At 39.5% G+C, this 16,680-nt stretch overlaps 1 protein-coding gene across 5 annotated transcripts in view; it reads right to left on the bottom strand.

Moving 5' to 3' along the window:
* The window catches only part of fcho2 (FCH and mu domain containing endocytic adaptor 2), a 159,854-nt gene that overhangs the window by 62,198 nt on the left and 80,976 nt on the right, over positions 1-16,680 (bottom strand). For all 5 annotated transcript variants that reach the window (XM_033018685.1, XM_033018684.1, XM_033018686.1 and 2 more), the window contains exons 13-16: positions 10,765-10,934; positions 8,321-8,332; positions 8,181-8,205; positions 1,821-1,860 (exon numbers count right to left, since the gene is read on the bottom strand). In XM_033018685.1, the coding sequence (XP_032874576.1) occupies positions 1,821-1,860; positions 8,181-8,205; positions 8,321-8,332; positions 10,765-10,934 (247 nt within the window). The remainder of the gene's footprint in view (positions 1-1,820; positions 1,861-8,180; positions 8,206-8,320; positions 8,333-10,764; positions 10,935-16,680) is intronic.

The raw sequence follows: 16,680 nt of genomic DNA on the forward strand, positions 1-16,680 counted from the left end.
CTTAGGTATGATAACACTAAACTTTATGCACATACCTGCTTGGACATCACCCCAGATTTAATTAAAGTGAACACATTCATTTCATTTAATTATTGTTAAAATCCTTGTCCTTATAATGTTTGCAGCTATTATTCTACTTTATCTCTGCAAGCATCCTCAATCCCGAATGTACTAGTTTAGTTCAGTTTTCTTGTCACGTGTACTGAGGTACAGAGAAAAGCTTTTGTTGCGTGCTAACCAGTCAGCGGAAAACAATACATGATTACAATAAATGATTACAGCTTATTTTCTAAATGGAGAGAAAATCCAGAAATCGGAGGTGCAAAGGGACTTGGGAGTGCTGGTGCAGAACTCTCAAAAGGCTAATTTGCAAATGGAGTCGGTAGTAAGGTAGGCAAATTCAATGCTAGCATTTATATCAAGAGGACTGGAATAGAAAATCAGAAATGTAATGCTGAGGCTCTATAAGGCGCTGGTCAGGCCGCATTTGCAGTACTGAGAGCAAATTTGGGCCTCATATCTGAGGAAGGATGTGCTAGCTCTGGAGAAGGTTCAGAGGAGGTTTACAAAAATGATTCCCGGAATGAGTGGGTTAGCATATAATGAGCGTTTGACAGCACTGGGCCTCAACTCGCTGGAGTTTAATAGGTTGAGGAGAGACCTCATTGAAATGTACAGAATAATGATAGGCATAGTTAGAGTGGATGTGGAAAGGATGTTTCCACTGGTGAGAAAGTCCAGGACCAAAGGTCATAGCCTCAGAATTAAAGGGCGCTCTTTTTAGAAAGGAGGTGAGGAGGAACTTCTTTAGTCATAGGGGAGTTAATCTGTGGAACTCATTGCCACAGATGGCTGTGGAGGCCAAGTCAGTAGATATTTTTAAGGCAGAGATAGACAAATTGTTGATTAGAACAAGTGTCAAGGGCTATGGGGAGAAGGCAGGCAAATGGAATTAGGAGGCAGAGATCAGTCATGATTGAATGGCGTAGTAGACTCGATGGGCTGAATGGCCTAATTCTACTCCTATAACTTGTGAACAATCGACCCATGCAAACAGCTTTACAGATACATGATAAGGGAATAAAGGGAATATTGCTATAGGAGTAGAGATTTAAAAGTGTGGAGCGATTGTAATATGTGATTGTAGATTTGCTTCTGTTGCTAGCACGCAAATAGTCCCCTGGGTTGGGTGCCATCTCGGAAGCAATGTGAAGAAAGAAAAACAAAGAAAAACAAAAATTGCAAACAAAAAGATCTGCCAACCCATTTAAGCATTTTGTTGATCTGTCACTTTTAGCTGTGTAGAATTTTAAAATATGTTATCACACATTTTTAATTCACCATCACCTCTAAAAATGTCAAGTCACCAAAATGCTTAAATACGAGTTGGCAGTTCCTTCTTTGTTGTACTCTTGAGCCAATAAAAAGGTGCGATAGAAATTGCATTTTGTCAAGAGTTAAGCAACTAATAACCAATTCTTGATCTCCACGGAAGTCGGCTGATGGTCAATTTGAAAATGACATTAATCAATAACACATGACTTTAACTTTTTTAACTTATGTATTGTGTTTTTAAAATATATAATTTATGATGCTTTTATAAGTGATATACTGAGATTTTATATGTACTTTATGATATTTTTAATATGCAATGCATTTTTTTAATGTAATGTTGCCCCTTGTCTGGACCTCGAGTCTGTAATAAAGTTTATTATTATTATTATTATTATTATTATTATAACAGCCTTCTGAATCTCATTTAATTGATCTCCAGTTGTGTAACCAGTTACTTTCTCTTTATTTATTCTTTATCAACTTACTCAGATGGAACGTGTGATCTTGATCGCATCAGCTCTTCACCTTGTAGAAAGGAAAGGGGGTCAAAGTCAAGACATTGTAATAGGCTTCTTAATAAATTGAACAGTTTAACAGACTTACAAAATCACACGTTTTGCTCAATATTCCAAGATAATTTTTAAATCTTTTCTAAAATTCGTAACAATTGTTTTGAATAAATGTTTCAGTAATTTAGTTTATAGAGATATAGTGCCGAAATAGGCCCTTCGGCCCACCGGGTCCGTGCCAACCAGCGATCCCCGTACATTAACACTATCCTACACCCACTAGGGACAATTTTTACATTTACATAGCCAATTAACCTTCAAACCTGTATGTCTTTGGAGTGTGGGAGGAAACCGAAGATCTCGGAGAAAACCCACGCAGGTCACGGGGAGAACGTACAAATTCCGTACAAACATCAGCCATAATAGGGATCTAACCCGAGTCTCTGGCGTTGCATTCGCTGTAAGGCAGCAACTCTACCGCTGCGCCGTGACCAGTAGCTGGTAAGATTCTGGTCAAGATTGTAAACATTTCATAAGATATATAATACAAATATATAGTTTTGAATGGCTCATTATGCTCATGTCTTTTTGTTAAAACAATTATTGAATTGGTTCCACATTCCTGCCCCTTCTCCATTGGTCTGCAAATTTTACAAGTAAATATGCAATATTGTTTTGGAAGTTGCAGTCGACCCAAGTTTCACTATTTTTATTATACTCATTTTTATTCTATACCATACAAATTCCAATGTGCATTTACTGAAGGAAATTTTGCTGGCTAAAATTGGAAGCTTTGATCAAAATTAAATGCATTCAGCTGTTTGAACATCAATAAGTAAACTTCTGTACATTTGCTGCTGAATGCGGAGCTTAATGAAAAGAGTGCTGCAACCATCACTCGCATACAGTTCAAAGGTGGAGCCCAGTCTTGCTACGGAATTGTTATCAATTTATTTAATTGAACATCCTTGGCCTATAAATTGAGAGGTGATGGGGAGAAGAGTTGTTAAAATAATGCTTTGTAGATTGGCTATTTCATACAAGCCAATTATAGTTTTTGTTAGTAGTGACTCCGCCTATTATGTGCTTCATATTATCAAGTGCCTGCTTACGCTAGTTACAATGAGTAGCAGCTCGGAGATGTGATGACTGCAGATTCTTGCTGTAGGTAGATTTAATAAACATATGTTGTATCTTGATGTGTGTTCGAGTCGACTCATTACATGCTTCACTTCAGTTTAGAGTTTAACAATTTCTAAGTGTTTTCATTTAAATATTTAAAAATAATGTTAATTTTTAAAAATTGTCCTTTCCTAAAATGTCAGAGAAATTAAAAATGTGTTAAATTTCTTCACAGCTTTATTAGAAGACAAATCTGAGAGGGCTACATTTGCTCTCTGTCAAAGCCTGCCAGACAGATATGAGTATCTTTGTAGCCAGCTCGACTCGCCACCCCATTTGAGATTTTTAAGGGACAGTAAGACTAGTTTCCTGCAGTTGCAGATGGAGCAGCGTGACACCAGACGCCTATGGCAGAGGCTACGGACTATAACTAATTACCAGACCAACCCCGCCTCAACCGGGAGTGCCAACACCTCCTTAGCTGATTACCTGAACTCTTTTTACGCACGATTTGAGGCGGGCAACAACACCCTTAGCTCGTTGGCTAACAGCAACATCGTCAGCGCGCTGGCTAGCGAGGCTGGAGGGAGTTCAACCGCTGGGGATGTGCACACATTCTCTCTGTCCGAGCACGACGTGAGGAGGGCTCTGACGCGTGTGAACACTGTAGCTGTAGGCCCAGATGGTACTAAAGTCTTGTGCTAATCAGCTCGCTCCAGTGTTCACCACAATATTCAACTTCTCCCTGGCCAAGTCTGTGGTCCCTACCTGCTTCATGAATGCCTCTCCAGCCTGCTTGGATGAATACCGGCCGGTGGCCCTCACCTCAGTGGTCATGAAATGCTTCGAGAGGCTGATCAAGAACCACATCTGCGCCTTCCTGTCTCACACAATGGATCCGCTGCAGTTCGCATACCGTCCAAACAGATCCACGGATGATGCGGTCTCCCAAGTTTTGCACACCACTCCCTCTCACCTTGACAGCCAGAAGGGGGGCTATGTGAGGATGCTGTTCATTGACTTCAGTTAAGCTTTTAAAACCATAGTCCCCACCAGACTTGCTGAGAAGCTGCTGGAATTGGGACTGAACACTCCCCTGTGTGCCTGGGTCCTGGACTTTCTCACCGGCAGGCCCCGGGTGGTCAAGATGGGGAGACATACATCCAACCCCCTCGCCCTGAACACAGGATCCCCCCAGCGTTGCGTCCTCAGCCCCCTACTGTACTCCCTGTACACACATGACTATGTGGCCAGATTCAGCTCCAACTCCATCATCAAGTTTGCTGATGACACAGTGGTGGTGGGCCTGATCTCCAATAGCGATGAGAAAGCCTACCTGGAGGAGGTGGCTGACCTGGCAGTCTGGTGTCAGAACAACAGCCTCCTCTTGAAGGTCACTAAAACTAAGGAGCTGATTGTGGACTTTAGAAGGACACAACAACCGAGGACGTACACGCCACTGGGGATAAATGGGACTACTGTGGATAGGGTGAGCAGCTTTAAATACCTGGGAGTCCACATCACAGAGGATCTGACATGGACAACACACACTGCCGCACTGGTGAGAAAGGCAAGGCAGCGCCTTTACCACCTCAGGCATCTGAGGAAATTCAGAGTCTCTCTGAGGATCCTTCAATCCTTCCACTCTGGTGCAGTAGAAAGCATCCTGACCGGAAACATGTCTATCTGGTTTGACAACAGCTCTGCCCAGGGCAGGAAAGCTCTGCAGAGAGTAGTGCATTCGGCCGAACGCACCACGGGAACTACACTCACCCCCTGCAGGACCTATACACCAGGAGGTGCAGATCCAGAGCCAGCAAGATCATGAAGGACCCCTACAACCCCAGCAACGGACTGTTCCAGCTGCTACGGTCAGGCAAGCGCCTCCGCTGTCACGCTGCAAAAACAGAGAGGATGAGACGGAGTTTCTTCCCACAGGCCATCAGGACTCTGATCTCATCAGGTCGTAAATACTGTTGTGTCTTTTTTTTAATGTAAATACTGGTTCTGTTGTGTTGTGTTGTTTTGCACAATCCCGCAAGCATTGCCACTTTCACATCACTGTACATCTTGTATGTGTATATGCAAAATAAGTTGACTTGACGTACATAGAAACATAGAAAACAAGTGCAGGAGTAGGCCATTCAGCACTGTCATTCAATATGATCATGACCGATCATCCAGAATCAGTACCCTGTTCCTGCTTTCTCCCCATATCCCTTGATTCCATTAGCCCCAAGAGCTATAACTATCACTCTCTTCAAAACATCCAGTGAATTGGCCACCACTGCCTTCTGTGGCAGAGAAATCCACAGATTCACAACTCACTGGCTGAAAAAGTTTTTCCTCATCTCAGTCCTAAATGGCCTACCCCTTATTCTTAAACTGTGTCCCCTGGTTCTGGACTCTCCCAACATGGGTAACATTTTTCCTGCATCTATCCTGTCCAATGCCTTAAGAATTTTATATGCTTCTATAAGATATCCTCTCATCCTTCTAAATTCCAGTGAATACAAGCCCGGTCGATCCATTTGTTCATCATGTCAGTCCCACTATCCCGGGAATTAACCTGGTGAACCTACACTGTACTCCCTCAATAGCAAGAATGTCCTGCACACAATACTCCAGGTGCGGTCTCACCAGGGCTCTGTACAACTGCAGTAGGATCTCCTTGCTCCTGTACTCAAATCCTCTAACTATGAAGGCCAACATGCCATTAGCTTTCTTCACTGCCTGCTGTACCTGAATGCTTACTTTCAGTGACTGATGTACAAGAACACCTAGGTCTCGTTGCACCTCACCTCATCCACGATTTCTAGGGCCACCTCCTTGAGTACTCTGGGATGCAGACTATCAGGCCCTGGGGATTTATCTGCGTTCAGTCCCAACAGTTTACCCAACACCATTTCATGACTAAAGTGAATTTCCTTCAGTTCCTCCGTCACGCTGGATCCTCGATCTCCTAGTATTTCTGGGAGATTGTTTGTGTCGTCCTTAGTGAAGATAGAACCAAAGTACTTGTTTAACTGTAGGTTCTTTCGTTTGTAGGTGGTAGTTCTGGCTGACAAGCCAGATCCATCACGATCCATCATCTGGTACTAATCTTCAAAAAGTTTAAAGTGCTTTATCTCTTCAACATTTTAACGAGGACATGTTAAATATATATCCATAGATACAGTGGATATTTGTAAAATTCTGCTGCATTTGCCAAATCAAAAATCTTGAGATTATATGCACTTTTAATTTTCATGTGGCAATTTTGATTGCATTATTCTCATTAGTTAATTTCAGTATTATATTAATGTGCAATAGACTCAGACAATTTGGTACAACTAACTCGAGATTTGTTCCACCTCGTTTCAGTTAACCTCTGTCACATTAACCTTCTATTCCATTATTTTTAATGTTTATCAAGCTTCCCATTAATCACCGTCAGTATTTGTCTCAAGTACTCATTGTGGTATTAAATATCATGTTCTACCCTTCTTATTGAGTTATTTGTGACTATGTTATATGAATGATGTAGCTCAATCCCAACCACTAATTGGCTGGGAAACAGATTTATCTCAGATGCTGAATCAATGTCTTTTTTTAAAGTTGCCAGTGTCTGATTTAACCTACTGCACCAGTTCAAAAATGGCCAGTCGGGTTTGCCAAACCTCAATATATCTGACAACTGAAATATGCAAGTATTTGCTTTTACCAAGCTTTCTCTTTTACGGAAAGACAATTACTGGCTTGTTCTATTGCCTGTCATATTTGTAAATTTATTTTGCACCTTCAGAAAATGGATTATATAACCATATAATTATTATATAATACAGCACGGAAACAGGCCATCTCGGCCCTTCTAGTCAGTGCCGAACACTTATTCTCACCTAGTCCCATCTACCTGCACTCAGACCATAATCCTCCATTCCTTTCCCGTCCATATACCTATCCAATTTATACCTATATAGCACCTCCATGCCTCCTCTTATAAAAACCGAAAATTGGAGCAGGAGTAGGCAATTTGATTGTTGTGCCTGGTCCACCATTCCATGTGATCATGGCCAATCATCCAAATTCAGTAGAAACAAGGAACTACTGACGCTGGTTTGCAAAACAAAGCCACAAAGTGCTGGAATAACTCTGTGGATCAGGCAGCATCTCGGGAAGACATGGATAGGTGACGTTTCGGGTCGGGATCCAGATTGAGTACCCTGATCCAGTTTTCTCATGATATCCTTTGATTCTTACAGCTCTAAGAGCAATATATCTAATTGCTTATTCAATAATTAGAGGGGACAGGATGCATTCAGGCCAATGTTTTTAGCCAATATGTAGCAAGCTGACTGAACGCACAAGGGGTCAAATCTGGACCAAGTTTTAGGGAATGAAGCTGAGCAGTTGGAAGGAATATCAGTGGGAGTGTACTTTTGAATGTAGTTAGATTTAATGTAGTATTGGAAGATTCTCATTTGAAGAAGTAATTTTTCAAAATTGAACCAGAAACTGCTACTGGAAGGCAAATCAGTTTCAGAGCAATGGCACTGAAATAGATTCAAGTTGTTTAGAATAAATATGTTCTCATAGGGAAAAGGGTAACACTGCAGAACCTACAGTCTCCTGGATAGCAAGAGCCACAGAGGTAAGAAATGGTAAAAAAGAGAAACTTGTGTCAGACACCAAGAACATAAGAATGCACAAAGCCTCACAAAGTACAAAATGCGCAGATAAAACTGAAAGGGAAATAAAGGGCATGAAAGAATACTGTGATGTTGAAGAAAATCCAAATTTATTTTATAAATACATAAAGAGTGAGAAGAAACCAAGGAAATATAAGGGCCTATAGTGACGAAAATTTGTGGAGGCAGAAGATTTGGTAAGATTCTTATTTTCCATTGAATATTTTGCAACTGTTTGCACACTAGATTGAGACAAACCAATATATAGTATATAAAGAGGAAGTTTGAGAAATATTCGATTGGCAGGCCCTACAAGCCCTGATGAAGAGTATCCCTGGCTTTAAAGCGAGGGAGGAAATTGCATCTTTTTTCTCAATCCTCCTTGACTGCAATGAATCCCCTATCAGCATAAAGACAAATATTTTGTATGCATAAATAAATCAAATATCACTGTAAAATAGTTGCCAACTGAAATAGTTGTAAAATACAGAAAATGAAATACATTCTCATTTACTTAGAATAAAATAAATCTAATAATCATACTTACTCGATGAATTTCTCTTCATTGCGATCTAAAGTGGCAAAACAAAATTAGTTCAGAAATGCATTAAAACTACAATTCAAATAGAAATTATCACTAAGAAAATTCTCATCAAGCGATCATTCAGGGATGAAATAAATACTTACCGGACTATGCCTCTGATGTCAGCATGCAAACAGAAAGATAAAGGTAATGTCAAATACTCATCTGTGGAATGACATTGGCACAAAACATTTGCATCAAAAGATAGATTTCTAAAATGAAGGGAGGGATCTTCTGCTGATTGATAAGATGCCAAAGCTCATCAGTCACCAGCTTTCAACGTACATCATTTTTTACAGCATGCCTGCAGACGCAGTCTTCCACTGATAAGCAAGCCCTGGCTTCTCACAGAGAGTCAGTGAACAAACTCTGTCCCTGAATAATGTTACTTTCAGCCTGGTAAGGTCTAGCTTCTGAGCTTACCACTATCAAAGCTGTGGTTTAAATTGAATGTTTGTGAATATTAAACACACACACCACTGAAAAATAAAATTACTATTTAAAGATATAAATTCACAATTTCTTAAAGTAGGTTAAAACACTAAAAAGCATGGGCAAAATTAAAAATTACTAAATACCTTTAAATCATCTGAAATAAATCAAGTAGAAAAGGAAATTAGATTTCATTTATTGTCCACTCCACGACTATTTTTACCCATTGCTTTCAGTCAGCCCCTTTAGGCTGATCCAGACGGATTTACAGGTCTCGGTACCAGAAAATCTAAGGAAGTGTGTACTATCCTGAGTGACACAGTGCAGGTAACTCAGTAATAGCACTTGGCTGGAGTGGAGCAAAAGTCGAGACTTCAGCCCAGGTTTGCTGTCTTAAGCGTCTGCCCAGTCATGATTAAAAGCCAAATCTGAGCCTCTCTAGCAGCTTTCAAGTGGTCAAAATATATTTGATGTTGCACTCATATGATGGTCCAAACACTTTTATTTAGAGATATGCAAATAAGTACTCAACACACTTTTAATCTTCAATTAAGAATAATGAACCAGTTGGTCCTTTACAAGGCAAGTGAATAAGGGAAAGAAACAAACCAAAAAGGGTAAAGGATCTTAGCAATAAATTGTTGAGTTAAGGGACAAAGTCTTAAAACAAGAACAAAGATGAAAAGATATTTTGTTTCTGGTTCAGTTTAGAGATACAGCGCGGAAACAGGTCCTTCGGCCCATCGAATCCACACTGACCAGTAATCCCTGCACATTAACACAAGCCCACACACACTAGGGACAATTTACACTTATACCAAGTATACAAGCCAATTAACCTACAAACCTGTACGTCTTTGGAGTGATAGTTAACCTTTGAAATTCACTATCCAAAAGGCCACTGGAGGCTCAGTCATTGTCACTGTCACTGACTCGATCACTGTTATTCAAGTCAGATCAATACACTTTTATGTATTGAAGGAATCAAAGGTTTTGTGGTGTTTGCATGAGACCACTGCTGAGGGAAAATATTAAATGTGATATTATTGAGTAGCAGAACAGGCAGGAGGAACAGACTAATCTACTCTTGTTCTTACTCAGATCAACCAAATGTAGCTTAATATTAAGCATTATCGGTTTATATTAACATCTAATATACATAAAATTGTTTTAATTATTAACAAGTAATTGTATTAATCCTGCAATTCCATTCTTGATTCACATTTCTCCACAGCATAACAAAATCCACTGAGCTAATAAGTAAAAGGTGCATAATTATAACTTGCTTAGACTAATATGAACAACTGAATTGTTTTAAGAACCAGCCCTGTCTCCAAATATGGAGAATCGTTTAATTGAATTACACAATTTCCACCTCCTTTAAACGACACCATTTTGAAAGGTAGAGACTGATGACATAGAAAGAGAAATAACTGATATTCTGATCATCTTTGGGCGGCTTGTGCCAGAAGCACTAATGGGTTGAAAGGTGTAAGGTGACATTCCTTTATGATGGGTGACAGAGAACCCAACTTGAGCTCACCGAAAATAACAAATAGCAGATATTTAAAAAAAATTGAATCATTTTCAGAACTGAAATTATGGCATAAGACTTTTGTTGAAATGCATTTTGGGTTTGGGCATTGCTGGCAAGAGCAGAATTTAATGTCCATCTCTTGATAAGTCAACAGTGAGCTGGGTTCTTGAATCATTGTACTTCACTACTGAGTGGCTTGTTAAGCCATTTCAGAGTGCATTTTTAAATCAAGCTATTTCATCTTTGACTTTAATTAATCATAATAAATTCCAACACAGCAAGCACCAAAAATGTTAAACATTCAATTTTCACTTCACATTTTCACATACAGATTATTAGCAAATTACGTATTTATTTCGAATTACTGATTTGCATCTTATAATATATCTGCTGAGCAATTATGAGCACATCTTGGAAGATTTGGTCACTATCACCAACTCTGGCTTCCATTTGTGGAAACAAGATCCAAAAAAGACACTACCTATGTGGAATGAATGCCAGTATACTGTTAGGTTTAGCAGAAAATTAACTTTGATCCTTAGTTAAAATATTAATGAACAAGCATAAAGTAATACTTACGGATGGGGAGGGAGAAAGTGTGATATTCCCGATGGAAGCTTTCAGCTCTTCTAATGTGTGGTTAGCATCATTACTAGGTTCCATGGGCTTAATTTGCACGTGGAACTTTTTGGGTTCGTCATCACCAGAGCCTGAGTCGCTTGATGAATAGAAATTATTTTCTTTGGCATGTTTGCATCAGTTAAGGAAAAGAAAAGCAATTCAAATATAACTGCATAGGCTTTGCAGTCTTAAATCTGCGCTGAAGATAGGTAATTGTTCCGAGGATGAATGGATCAAATTTGTTTATCACCACTCAACGCTTTACTCTATGGCCATAGCTCAACCACTTGATACTTTACACAATATTCTCACACGGGCTCAATGTTTGCATCACTTCTTATTAAATGTGACGACTATTTTTTGAAACAAGCTTTTGATAGGCTAATCGATATTTAGTTGATATAAAAATGAAATCACTAGAAATCTTCTACTTACTGAATTATGAACATTTTAATAGAAATGGAAAGCAGATGAAATGTCACAACGTGTTAGTTTGCCAAGGCCAGCGAGATCATCAGCAGCAACATCTACAATGGCTTCCTATGTCTTCTATAACTCTCTAAAAAGTTGTAATCCAAAATAATGTTTCTGGGAGGACAGAAATTACCTGAACACCTTAATCCACAAAGCAACCATGCTTCTTTGGTCAGTTGGTAGCCTAGATATGGACAGTGGAAAGGATGTGGCTATAATCAGGCAGGATTGAAGACTCATCATTCATTGATGCAGGAACCTTGGCCTTTGACCTTGCCTAACAGTTAAAAGGTATTATTCTACAAATGTGAATAAAGACTAAAGGTGGATGGCCAATCCAAAAACTGCATCAGGTAAGTAGACTGGGACTAGTTGTCACAATTTATATTAATGGCATCATAAGATCATAAGTGGTAGGAGCAGAATTAGGTCATTCGGCCCATCAAGTCTACTCCGGCATTCAATCATAGCTGATCTATCTATCCCTCCTAACCCCATTCTCCCACCTTCTCCCCATAACCTCTGACACATGTACTAAGCAACTCGTACTAATTTGGCATTGATACCAAAACATATCCATATTTCCTAATAAAACAAAGCGAGCTAGGAAAATGGGCTATGAGGAAGTCATGACAAGTCTACTTAAGGATATAGGCAGATTAAGCAGGTGAGCAGGAAAGTGGCATATGGAGAAAATGTATATAAATTCATACAGTGTAGGTATGTTGCAAAGCCTACCTGAAGCGTCGTTGAAAATCTGCTGCTGCGGGTGTGCGCGATTTTGGCGCCGTTTAGAGGGGGGCGGGTTTAAAACGCGATTTTCTCTAGGCTGTTCAAATCGAAGATGTTCAGCCTAGTTAATTATTAACGAAAAATCGCTGGAAGACCCCGTCGCAAAAGCTATTATTAGTTTTAAAGGCATCGTAAAATAGTTATAGTAGTTTAAAAATCAATCTCTAAACCCGCGACCGCCAGCAACCGCAGGGTCTCATAAAGCAAATATCTGAAGTTAGGCTGTATATTTTTACATTAAAAAGGGCTTCTAAAGAACCCTTTATACAAAGTTTAATATTGCGAGTAGCTCATTTTGGGCCCATTATATCCCGCAGTATTTTTCTCGGCATTTGGGGCACAAATCTACCGCAATGTGAACGTTCTAAACCAGCGCGTTCCACAGGGACCCACTGGAAAGCTGATTTAAATGGGCATTTATTTACAGCAATTGAACACTACATTCCTTCCATTTGGTCTATAAATTAATGTAAATGGTATTTAAAAATCATGTTTTATTGTGAATTATTTGTGAATATTATTTGGACATTTAGGCTATTTAAAAATGTTAATCATTTATTAAGAAATGGATAGATGTTTGGATCTAGTAATTGAAGTCTGAAATTAGCTACAATTAGGTAACTAACTAATTATATGCTTTAATTTCAGGTCATCCAAGTAAGATTATTTTATATTTGTTTCAGAATGCTTCAATCTATGATAACTGAAAATTTCATTCAGTTCTCTTAATTTTTAAGAAAGTTATGGGCTTTTGACTGTTCACGATCACAGCTTTTTTGTTATGTCCATAGAAAATCAATAGGGAACAAGATGCTCATTTCCGAGTATGAAAATGGCCATAACTTTTTAAATACTTGAGATATGAAAGTGAATTAGGTGTCAAATTAAACTTATTTTTATGCTTTATCTGATGGGATAAATTACAGACTTGATTTTGAAAATCTCAAAATTTTGTAACATTGCTATACAGTGCATTCAGAAAGTATTCAGACCCCCTTTTCCACATTTTGTTACGTTACAGCCTTATTCTAAAATGGATTAAATGCATTTCTTTTATCATCAATCTACACACAATACCCCATAATAAAAAAGTGAAATAGGTATTTAGAAATTTTTGCAGAGTAATTAAAAAGAAATAACTGAAATATCACATTTACATAAGTATTCAGACCCTTTACTCAGTACTTTGTTGAGACACCTTTGGCAGCGATTACAGCCTCAAGTCCAATGGGTATGATGCTACAAGCTTGGCACATCTGTATTTGCATAATTTCTCCCATTCTTCTCTGCAGATTCTCTCAAGCTCTGTCAGGTTGGATGGGGAGCATCAATGTACAGATTTCCAGGTCCATCCAGAGATGTTCGATCGGGTTCAAGTAACCAGGCTCTGACTGGGCCACTCAAGAACATTCACAGACCTGTCATGAAGCCACTCCTGCGTTGTCTTGGCTGTGTGCTTAGGGTCGTTGTCCTGTTGGAAGATGAACCTCCGCCCCAGAGTGAGGTCCAGAATGCTCTGGAGCAGGTTTTCATCAAGGATCTCTCTGTACTTTGCTCCGTTCATCTTTCCCTCGAACCTGACTAGTCTCCCAGTTCCTGCCACTGAAAAACATCCCTACAGCATGATGCTGCCACCACCATGCTTCACCGTAGGTATGGTATTGGCCAGGTGATGAGCGGCGCCTGGCTTCCTCCAGACGTGACGCTTGACATTCAGTCCAAAGAGTTCAATCTTGGTTTCATCAGACCAGAGAATCTTGTTTCTCATGCATTTTGGCAAACTCCAAGCGGGCTGTCATGTGCCTTTTACTGTGGAGTGGCTTCCGTCTGGCCAATCTACCATAAAGGCCTGATTGGTGGAGTGCTGAAGATATAGTTGTCCTTCTGGAAGGTTCTCCCATCTCCACAGAGGAACTCTGGAGCTCTGTCAGTGACCATCGGGTTCTTGGTCACCTCCCTAACCAAGACCCTTCTCTGCCGATTGCTCAGTTTGGCTGAGCGGCCAGCTCTAAGAAGAGTCCTGGTGGTTCCAAAGTTCTTCCAATTAAGGCCACTATGCTCTTCGGGAGCTGCAATGCTGCAGAAATTATTTTATACCCTTCCCCATATCTGTGTCTCGACACAATCCTGCCTCGGAGCTCTACGGGCAATTCCTTTGTCTGACATGCACTGTCAACTGTGGGACCTTTCCAAATCATGCCCTAATCAATTTAATTTACTACTGGTTGTCTCCAATGAAGTTGTAGAAACATCTCAAGGATAATCAATGGAAACAGTATGAACCGAAGCTCAATTTTGAGTGTCATAGCAAAAGGTCTGAATACTTATGTAAATGTGATATTTCAGTTATTTCTTTTTAATTACTTTGCAAACATTTCTAAACACCCGATTTCACTTCCTCATTCTGGGGTATTGTGTGTAGATTGATCATTAAAAAAAAATTTAAGCAATTTTAAAATAAGGCTGTAACATAACAAAATGTGGAAAAGGTGAAGGAGTCTGAATACTTTCTGAATGTACTGTATAAGAACAGAAAAGCAGCTTCAAAACAGTGAGAATTAGTGAATGTTGGCATGTTAGATTGCCAAGACCAGTGTTGGCACAGAGATAGCTTTTAGTGTTCCAGCTCATGAAATCAGGAAGATAAGCATTCAGGAAGACCAAACAATAGGGCAAGCAGTGAGTTACCCTTTCAAACACAGAGACTGGAATATTAAAAGCAACAAAATTGTGCCCGACTTTGGTGAATCACTGGAATGAGTGCAGTTTTCATCTGTGTGCTCAAGAGCATCACATTTGTTGGAGTTAGGGCAACATGCAATACTTATCCTCTACAGAAAGATTGGGCTTTCACCCTTCAAATTTAGAAGAAGAGGAGATCTATGTGAGAGATTCAGAAAGGCTGTTTCCATAGTTGGAAAGTTTTAGAACTCCAGACCATCAGCATATAGGGTTGGACTGAGATGTTTAAAGAGGAAGATAATAAAACTTCAGAATTCTCTACCTCAGAGTATTGGGGGTGCTCTGTTATTGACTATATTGAAGGCTGAAGTTGAAATGTTTTTGGTTAATAATGAAATTAGAGGAAGTGGATTTTAGTGGGAAAGTAATCAAGGCACAGGATTTGTCACAGACTTGGTGAATGGCAAAACATGGTCATCTGACCATATGACCTACTACCATCTCGAGTTCCTTTGATGCTTACCAGTTATAAAAGAAGCACAATGCTGAATTTTAGACAAATAGTTATTGTAAGCAAAATTATTTGCTAAGTAATCTTAAGCTCTCATTTTGCACTTTGAACATGATTGGATGTGCGTCCTGAACATATGAAGTGCATCTACTATATGTGTAGTTTTAGATATCAGGAATGAGAATTGTAACCCAACTATCACCAAGAATATTGTTGCAAATTGCACCAACCTGTGCAAGGTTGATGTTGATGCAATGCCAAACTTGTGCAGAGTTTTGAATGCTCAAGTCCTCTTTTTTCCAGCATGGTAGTGGTGGATAACTTCCAACATGGTTGTGGAGCCAACCATAATGCAGCATTTGACAGCCAATATATCAGCTTCCAGTCTGCACAGGTCGAGGCAAATGATATTTTTCTTCAATGGAAGCTCAGACCACTGCCATCATGTGTCTGCACACATGTGATTTGAGAGGCTTATAGCATTTTGCAACAGCCTAATACTTTGGACACTGCAGGATGCAGAGGTGTAGTGGCATGACATACACTGGGGGCTCAAATGACAATAAATTTGTATTGTATGACAGTTACAATGACCAAGAAGCAATAATTGCCTGTTCCTATCTTAGATCAACTGTATTTATGATCTTTCCAATGCCAGAATCCTTACTGTTGCAGTCAGAGATCCTACTCAAATTGTTCCCTTTTACAGTGAGAGCAGAGTGCAAAGATCTGGCCAATTCAGCTCAGAGCTGCTTAAGGTCACCTTGCAATGCTATCTACATTTGTTGTTGTTGTATGTGATCAGCCTTCCACCAAATGTCCTGTGCTGCTATATTTTACTCAGTTCAGGAGACCACATTTTAGGAAAGGTGTCACTGCCTTAGAGGGGGGCATTTACTAGCGTGCTATCAAATGGAAAATCTTCAATGGAGAAACAAAATCAGATTGCTCTTCCTACAGCAAACGTCGCTAAGACAGGTCCTGGTCAAAGTGTTCAAAATTGTGAAAACCATTGAAAGAATATCTAAGGACAAACTGATTCTTATGGCAGTACTAATCAGAGAATCCTGATTACAGGAAAATTAAAAATGAACTTGAGGATACATTAGGGGGGTGGGAGGGGGAATTGAAACAGAGTATTTTTACCATTTGGAAAGTTTTACCTGAAAAGAATTGTGGAAATAAATTCAGTAATAGCTTTTAAGTACACAATTTGGTAAATTCTATTTCATGGCCAAGATTTATTTGCAGGTGTGTGTTCCCAGGGAATTACAGTGCCCTCCATCATGTTTGGGACTAAGACCCATCATTTATTTATTTGCCTCTGTACTCCACAATTTGAGATTTGTAATAGAAAAATCACATGTGGTTAAAGTGCACATTGTCAGATTTTATTAAAGGGTATTTTTTATACA

The sequence above is a fragment of the Amblyraja radiata genome, chromosome 3 (assembly GCF_010909765.2).
Source record: "Amblyraja radiata isolate CabotCenter1 chromosome 3, sAmbRad1.1.pri, whole genome shotgun sequence".
Classification (NCBI taxonomy): Eukaryota; Metazoa; Chordata; class Chondrichthyes; order Rajiformes; family Rajidae; genus Amblyraja; species Amblyraja radiata.